The following is a 9342-nucleotide window of genomic DNA, read 5'->3' as shown; positions in this document are numbered from 1 at the left end:
AGCTACCTTTTAATTTACTGTATTCAAAAAAAGTAGGGGGTCTTGGGGCTGCCTTGAGGCCCCCAGCAGGTCGAGGGCAGAGCCCTGGTGGGGGCCCAGGGGGTGAAGCCCCCGGAAGCTCCTGGATTTTATGTTATTTGGATGACAAAACAGCCTTAAAAATATGACATTTTTTAAATATTATGATTCCAATAAATATGAACAAAAGTTGCTGAATTCCGAGACAAACATTATTTACCTGGTACTCTTCGAATATTTTCTTTAAAATTTCAAGACCCCTGATGCTCTTTGATTTTAGGTTTTAGCTTTTAGATTTACAGGCTTTTGATGATAAGATATTGTCTCAAAATGTTACAATTTTACATACTGTATTTGTAAGGGAAATGTTGAATTTTAAAAGAATGTGTAATTATATAGGAAACACTGATACCCCAGCAGAAACCAACTGCATATGACTAAAGATAATAGGCGTTTTGAAACAGGTCTAGTATTCAAACCGTAACATACTTACCTAAATGACAAATTTTTCATCAAGTTTATCACAATGTATAGTGACTTTGTCAAAATTTTAATCACCCGCCGACTTTAAATTACATGTAAGTATTAATCCTTAGTGCAGCATGAAGGACTGATGTCACTTTCTTTTGTGGTGACCGTGTCGTGATCGTCTTTGCCTTCATTGTGTAACTGTTGTGCTTTTAAAAACGATTTTAAATTGCTTTGTACTGACATACTTTTTATATTTAGATTTCTTAAGTAGTAAACTCAAAACCGGATGTAAAAAGTATGAATTAATGTAAAGTATGGAATGACGATATTTTCCGGAATCGTAGTAATTGTGTGGTTTACGGTGAGAACTGAATACTAAATATGCAGATTATAATTCAGTGGAGTCTCTATACGATTTGTTTACGTGCAAAAATAGGAAACTCAAATCATAAGACCTATGCTTTGCAAAATTTTGTGTATTCATTTGCGTTTTTGCGTAAAGGGCGCTACGCCACTGATTTTGGTATACTATAGTTTTGTGAATTTCTTGTAGTATAATTGGATGCATTAACACGTTTATTTAGGAAAATGTCCATTACACAATTGGATAAAAGGTTTCTATCAATTTTATACATGGTTTTCAGCCTGGAAATTTTCTTTTTACTATCGTTTCCCACTCTGTTTCGAAATAAAGAGATTCTCTAGACGCAAAAATAGATAATCCTGTGACAATCTTGCTGCATTGTATTTGTTGTAACTTTGACTTCCTAATAAGTTTAAATTTGAGTTTTTTTCTGTAATTCCAATGTCTTTTGTGCATTTGCTAAAATTGTTCAGGGTTTGGTCGAATTGATTGAATCTTTTATAACAATGAATAATTGTTTTAACCTTGTTTAGCTCAATAGGATAAACTTAAATAGCTCAATGGGGTATATTCAAATAGGTCAATGGGATATATTTAAAAAAGAACCAAATTCATTCTAAGCTAACTTGATAAACAGTTTCTTGATTCTTTTCTCATAAGCTTACACAGTTTTACACATAAAGAACTACTCGGGAGGTTTGAAATACCCATAAAGTGCAGGGGGGGGGGGGTTAAATCTTGTTTAAGCTGTTCAAGAATTTGAAAATAACTATGAACTTTGTTTCAAATTTACTTTGAAATTCATAAAGAATATCTGACTGCAATTATTGTGATTTATATAAACAGATATGTGCGATTGCAAATATATTTACATATAAACATATAAAAGTAAATGATACATGTAGTAACAAACTGATATTTTACTATAAAAGTGCGTGTAATATATACGCGTAAAATTACCCTTACCGAAAACTTTCATAAATATTATCGCTTTCACGCTGAATTTAGCATTACCGGTACATTCAATATTCTAATTATAAGTTATCAATTTATTGATTGTGTGATCTGAGTTTCATTTATAAGTGTACAATTTACCTGTAGTTTTTACCAAATGTCTCATTTAGTATGTTGATGACAGGTGATATCTTATGTAGGGGATCATATCCCTCTTCGCCGGGCTCTGGAACATCTAAATTGTCACTGCAATGCAGAAACTGCAGGATGGCCTGGAAACGATTTCTTGACATAATTTTCCCAAAGTTTGGCGTTTCAAAAGACCACGCACGGGGGTTCGATTCCCAGTACGATTCAAATGTCGGCTTTTTCACAATCCCCATGCTCAACACTATTCCAATAAATGCAAGCATTTCGTCAGATGTCACAGGAACCCAGTTGCGAAATCGTGAATGTGGCCCCAATATTCTTGGAGGTCTGCTTTTTTGGGCGATTTTCTGGTCCGCATAACGATTTGTTTCTCTTACTAGAATATCTATTATATCATTATCATCATCGGCATGCAAGAATTTCACAAAAAAGTCCAGAATTGCCATACCAGGACCAAAGTTGATGGGCCCAGCATTTTCTGTAAAATCTGGCTCCGGCAGCTGGAATGTCTGGGGGTCAACTACACTAAACCATGGGCCTCTGAAAAAGGCAGCTTCTTCTTCACTTTCTAAGTCGGAAACGTCTTCGTCGGATGCGTCAACGTCAGACCCAGAATCAGAATTGTTCGCCATTGAAAATTGTTAGCGCAATAAAATGACGTCATATTTTGACGTCAATTTAGGGTAAAATGACGTCAATTTTAGCTATATCATACATACAATTTATAACATAACACAAACCTTTTATTTACGATCTGTTTATTTGGAACTTTTCCACACGTTTATAACTTTTTCGGATAAATTCTAGATAAGTATAAAAACCGACATTTACGTCGCTTTGGCATAACGACAAGTGACGACATTTTTGTCGCTTTGGCGTTGAAAGGGTTAACAAACATTCACCATATTTTATCCATTTGAACTGTGACGGTCAGACCGGTTCGAATACCGGCGCCAGATAGCTCAGTTGGTAGAGCACCTGACTAGAGATTCGAAACCCGGTCTGGTCCGTCATTATTTCTCCCATCCCGTTACATTTGGTGCCGTGACTAGCCTAACCCCTGGAACTGACAGGTGAACTCCTGCCAGGGGAAGAGTCTGGGGGTAATCTTCAGGGACGAAGATCATTTTTAAAAGGGGGGAGGAATGTGACGGTCAGACCGGTTCGAATACCGGCGCCAGATAGCTCAGTTGGTAGAGCACCTGACTAGAGATTCAGGGGGCCCGGGTTTCGAACCCGGTCTGGTCCGTCATTATTTCTCCCATCCCGTTACAGAACTATTCAAATTAATCCATACCCCCATTACATGTATTGATGTATGATAGGATACAATCACACATTTCATTTTGGGTATACAATAGCATGTTTTTGCATTTCATATTTGAATCATATGATTTAATCTGAATTATGAAACAAATTAAAATAGTCATTTTGTATATAGTACTCTACACAGTAGTGGGCCTTTGCCAACTCTTATGTGACTGGAGATTCAAATGGTCCCCATTTCGTAAACAACCGGTGGAATGGCACAAAAAGTCACACGGTCACAGGTTGGTATGCTTAAATAATGATAACCATGTTACAGTAATCAAACAGCATGTTGCACCATGCGAAATTATGATGTAATTGGCATGTACCTGGTGTATCTACTGTAGGAAGAATGGCTTTGATGTATAATCTGATAATGAGCGAATGACGTGATATGATGAGAGAACATCTTTTGTATCCCTGTGTTTTACGCACTATGAATAAAGATTACATATTTACCGATCAATTTAACAGTACTGACAGGTTCAAACATAATATATATTCAGAAAAGATGTTCAATATAGGTATCATTAGAGCCCTTTTCATAGCATGTATATTTCCTTACATAATGTCATTGTTGAATTAGATTTAAGGTGGTATGGTACATCTATCTATATTAATGTGGATTAAAGTTCATTACAATTAAAATACTTTAACCGGATAAAAAAATTTAAATTTTACAATATTTCCCCCCAAAAATATGTTTCACAAAGATTAAAAGATTTAAAATCCCCAGTGAGATTCGAACTTAAGACTTGTACAGATCCGTAGTGAATGCACTAGCCCACTGTGCCATGCTGTTAGGGTAACAATTTTCAGAAAGAAACTATCTATAGAATTATGCTTGGTTTTATTGTCTATTTCAATAAATAGTACGTCACAACATGGAGGTGTCCCATATACCACCTTAAGCTATAAATATAATATTTGGGTTCTGTATGTTTCTTGATTGAATTTCCAAAAGTTGCCAAATCATGATGCATTACCCCATAAGTAATTAACATATGTTCTTAGTATTTTTGTTTCATGTTGGTTTTCTTTAATATGGTAATTATTACCTATTAAGCAATCAAGCAGATCTTCAGGGGTGGAGATCATTTAAGGAAGATGACAGACTGGTTCGAATATCAGGCTGGCGCTAGCTTGTTCAGTTGGTAGAGCACCTAACTAGAGATTCAGTGGGCCCTGGTTCAAATCCCAGTCTGGTTGGTCATTATTTCTATCATCCCGCAACATGTTATTTTAAAACCTTGTGGTTGTAAAATAATACTCTAGAATCAGGGTGCTAGCAAAATTGGTACAATGTAGTTCTATTTCCTGGCCAGGAGTCATCAGTATAGTTGTACATTGTACCTTCTATTAATTGATTTTTCATTATTAAGTAGAGGTAGCAAATGTGAGATTTAGTAAGAGATACTGTATACAGGGAAATTTTAGCCCTGTTTCATAACATCTCATTCATCTTCATTCACAATGGATTGCAAAACTAATTGAAAACTGCAAGTAAATTTTCTTTAACTGCATCTTTGTAAGGGAAAATTTAAGATGGGCCAAATCTTTTACACCTGTCCTGAGATGAAAATAACAGTAAGAAAAATAATAATCCTGCATATATTACTTTCATACCAACTGTGAGAGGAATCAAACCCAGAATCCTTGCACCTGTAATTTTATGAATGTTCTATTATCTTCTTAGAAAAAGTATACCACTACATTTATATACCGGTATATCAACATCAATTCTGATTGACTAATGTCAAGATATTGTACACTCATTATTTCACTCAGTGTCAATACATATTCGATCGTCTACTGGCACAAAAAATATTTTCTGCCCATAAGCCTTTCATCCCAGTCTGTCGAGAAGCAATAACCAAGTTTTTGGTAGGGTTAATTCAGTACATAAATTATCATTTAGTGACTATCCAGGATAACAGATAGTACTTGTTCAGTAACAATTCCTGACATCCATGTACCCAGCTGCCTGACCAGGGTTTAAAATTAACTCCGTTGTTCAGCAAAGCAGGCACTACCAAGCGCTTGTCAAAATTTACTACATACCCCTCAAACAGTTATGTTCATAAGCCCTTGCTTAACTTCTTCTGTTGAACAGGCTTCAGATACAATCCAATACTTGCTCACTACCAACTTCACAATGTCAAGGTTTTCTCTGTAATCACAAAACCTCCACAAGTATGGAGTTCCGTAATCACAAAACCTTTGTCACATTGTGAATTTGGTCACTACTCAACTATTTTATAACTGATAAGGCCACATAAATAAATTTTTTAATTCTCATCCCCGCCTGCCTCTCTGAAAATGGCCCGCCCCAATGCATTTTATTTAAAAAAAAAAAATTTGGGAAAAAAAATCAGGCTCGGTATACAAAAATTTTAAAACATTTTAATGACTGCCTGAACATGTGGATTACTGTTTTGATACCAGTCATGATTGTTATCATAAGGATACAAATGTTTTCCTGCATTAACATTTAAGTTGAAATAAAATGGAATTAAACGATTAAAATTGGGTTTGTGTACTCATATTAGCATTAACAATTTAAAAGTTGTTATTTCTAGAACATGAACAGTGAAAAAGGTGTTTAAAAAAAATTAATTAATAAAATCCGCCCACCCACCTCATATTGTTTGCAAATCAGGATGAGAATCTAGATATTAATTTTATATGGCCTAACTATAGATTGTTATGTTTTACAGTTGAGATGAGTTACAAATCTCTAATTTGTCTCATTCATTACAAACTGAACTTTAATTAAGATACAGTACATATTACTGGTAGCTAGGTTATGTGATTATACCGCTATTTGGTTGTTTACAGCTGATTATACAGCTATTTGGTTGTTTACAGCTACTCTCCATCTTTAAAAAGCTGCATAGAGTACGTCAAAGAGCTTTCAAGAATGACAACCATGGACTAAGTGGTATGTACAAAATCCAGTGTGATCTGTAACATAAAATCAGATTTATTTCATTAAAGCTAGCAGGGGGGGGGGGGGGGAGATAAAGATAAAAATGCTTTTATTATTTGTAAAAAATACTTAATCTGTACTTTCGTACATGTATTAAACAAACAACAGATAAAGCAAGCAACAGTGCCGTAAGCAGGTTATAAACAAGCTCTATTGAGAGCTGCTGTTTTCATTTATTCTGTTTTTACAGTATGCAGAGAGCGGATAAATGAAGGCTTCAGAAAGAACAAGAATGTGTCGGATGAAGCAGAAATATACAAAGTGAGCATCACATTTCTAAATGAGTTGTCAAACATTGCATGTTTTTTAATTGCAAAATTCTTTCCAGAAATGATTAGCCACTCATATTTCTTTTAGAATGAAATAAGAATACCAGAAGTATTAAAAAGCAAGAAAATAAAATTCATTTAGTTATCATGTACTTTAAAAAAAAAATAAAAACAGGATTTCTCTTCCTTATTCTTTTTCCTTCTTGAAACATTGGCATGAATTTTTCATAATGATTTCCATTTTATTGCTGTTTGATATTTGCTGTCATGATTTTAGCTGTTTAAGACTGCAGAGGAAGTGGAGACGGTGATGAAAACACAGCTAGTCCAGCTTGAACAAGTGGAAGAAAAGACATTCAGTAAGAGCCCCAATCAAAGTGTGGATTTTTCTGTTGGTTTGTCCCAACCATGACCCAGAGGCCATAGATAGTGTTCCAAAGCGGGGGAGGGGGAAGTGGGTCAGGTCTTGGGGGTAAATGAGATAATGGAAAACAAATAGTTCAACTCTAAAAATCATACGAAAAATCTTCATCGATAAAACTTTTGTTATTGTTATATTGTATGAAGTCAGGTTCTTCTATACCATGACCCATGGATAGAAACACATGTATACTTGCATATAGAAAATCTGTCAAAATACTTCTCCAGAATTTCAATGCTACAGTTTTTTTTCTTTTCTAAGATCTTTAAAAAAGCATAAGGTCAAGTTTGTACAACCCATAATCCAGGAATAGAGAAAATCTTTGAAAAAAAATATCTATCCTTGCCCATTTTTTATCCCCTTGCACAACTTATTGCAGAGAGTATAATGATGATCATGCTTTTGGGTCTCCAGAATTATTTTTTTGGGGGTAAGGTGGGGCCACATTAGAGGGTCGAATTTTACATAGAAATTTTTAAAACTTATTCTCAAAAACTGAAAAGTAATAATATATGGTATTACAAATGTCCTTGAATGCAATCATCTTGACATATTGTTGATCTCAATTGTTTAGACCATGGCCCATGGACAATTCTTGGACACTACAAGGGGCTTGGTGTAGGTTTAAGTATACATGTAAATGTATCTATGAACAGTTGTTTTAGATTTTCTTGAGAATTCCAATATGTGATATGACTGAAATAATTTTTTTACAAAAGCAGCTCAATGTTAAACAATAAACAAGAATATCTGGATAAAAATATTTTTATACATGATTTATTATACTACATTGTGCAGATATTTTGTAGTGGTATATATCTCCATAATGCTGATTTTATTATGGCCATTACACAGGTGAGCAATGTGGCCCATGGGCCTTTATTTCTATATTGGAAAAATAGGAAAATATCTCTATAAGCATTAGTGTGATATCTCATAACTATTTGGAAATTTTTTTTTTTCTGATTTGATTAAAAAAAAAATCATCACCTTCAGAAGCCAGTATGTGGTAGCAATGTGAGTTCAATACATAAAGCAAAGGTATAAAATGGGGATACAACATGACATTGGGAACTGTTACACTAAAGTAAGCAAAGTGGCCCATGGACATGATGTTAAAAGATTGATATTAAAATGAAATTTTACTTCAACAAGAATTCCCTAGTGAAAATAGATTTCTAAAACGATTTTGATGCCATGATTGTATTGTAAATGTGGAAGAGATCTAAGTGTGCTGCTATGCAGACTGCGATAACTAGGCAACTAGGAATGTAGTGATTGTTTATCAATTCATCCTTAAACATGGAGGCTAGCAAAGTTTATTGTTGTAATGCTTCTGTTTAAATTGGATTGACTTGTATTGTCATTAGCTTTTTCTTGTCCTCTGTATGAAAGAATGGATAATAACTGGTGGTTGTACAACAGCAATGCTTTTAGAGAGCTTTTTGTATTACTTCATGTCTTTCATTACTCTGATTAACTCCAAAAAATGATGTAAAAATTACAATATAATTGTTTTTTTTCAGGGATGCATATTCGAGATGAAACTTATATGAGGCCCAATATTCCCTTTAACCCAGATGCAGAGATTCCAAGAATACCTAGAAAGTCAAAAAGAAAATGCAATGAAAATACAGAGCCCAAGGCGTCATGATATATAGGCATTTGTGAGAAGCACTGAATGTCTGAAATCTCAATGTCAAAGACTTTCTGAAAATAGGCTTGACAGGTGAAAGAAAGAGAGAGAAAATGGAGACTGTGGCATAGTGCCCATATAAAACTTTAAAGGACTACATTTTAGCCTTTTTAATCAAGTATCAGTGTTATATCTGTGAATAAATATGAATGCTGTGTATGTTGTTTTGGATTTCCTTTTGTATAATCTCTTTGATTTATTTTAGTATTTTTTTTCCGTTAGAAATTTTATGGTGTATGATTTCTTTACATGCAGAAAATTCGATCTGCCATATTTGATTCCAGTTACACAGGGAGAATAATATTTATGGGAAGATTTTTATTAAAGTGTTCAGCTCAAAATAGTGAGTTGTTTCACATAGTTTGTTTAGATGTTTTCCTTGCACTGTTGAAACAGTGGTGTACTTTTGGAGGTTGTCTGGGCGGCTGTCTAGCGTCATAATTTGGGTGACTTAAGTCTTGATTACGCTATTCACTGTTACACCATGGCAACTCTATCTTTGTAAGCACAAAATTCTCCATGTGAATATGGTGAGTTTTGATCGAACAAAGTTTGCAGAGGAAAATCGCGGGAACAAATTCAATTTCTTATCTTTGAACATTGAAGAATAATCAAGTTAACAATATTGTGTTGTAATTCCCTTATATTTGCTTTTTTTCTAAACTGATATTTTTTTTTCATTCATAGCGCAGAGAGATATCT

At 34.3% G+C, this 9342-nt stretch overlaps 1 protein-coding gene across 1 annotated transcript; it reads left to right on the top strand.

The window, feature by feature from the left end:
* The first annotated feature begins 3373 nt into the window (after positions 1-3373).
* On the top strand, positions 3374-8797 carry LOC105329858 (complex III assembly factor LYRM7). Its single transcript, XM_034445010.2, has 5 exons — positions 3374-3507; positions 6134-6206; positions 6445-6515; positions 6801-6882; positions 8471-8797. Exons 1-5 carry the CDS (start codon positions 3481-3483, stop codon positions 8596-8598), a joined length of 381 nt encoding a protein of 126 aa, XP_034300901.1. The 5' UTR covers positions 3374-3480; the 3' UTR covers positions 8599-8797.
* Positions 8798-9342: the final 545 nt, after the last annotated feature.

This window comes from Magallana gigas, chromosome 2 (genome assembly GCF_963853765.1).
Source record: "Magallana gigas chromosome 2, xbMagGiga1.1, whole genome shotgun sequence".
Taxonomy (NCBI): Eukaryota; Metazoa; Mollusca; class Bivalvia; order Ostreida; family Ostreidae; genus Magallana; species Magallana gigas.
The sequence above is the reverse complement of the archived record's forward strand: the minus strand, read 5'-3'. Positions and strand labels throughout refer to the sequence as shown.

What these genes read in the sequence shown, in the direction of transcription:
- LOC105329858 (XM_034445010.2), top strand. Translation starts at nt 3,481, where the DNA reads ATGGCACAAAAAGTCACACGGTCACAG. An exon ending in AAAAAGTCACACGGTCACAG is followed by an intron (nt 3,508 to 6,133) that starts GTTGGTATGCTT and finishes GGTTGTTTACAG; the next exon opens with CTACTCTCCATCTTTAAAAA. An exon ending in ATGAAGCAGAAATATACAAA is followed by an intron (nt 6,516 to 6,800) that starts GTGAGCATCACA and finishes TCATGATTTTAG; the next exon opens with CTGTTTAAGACTGCAGAGGA.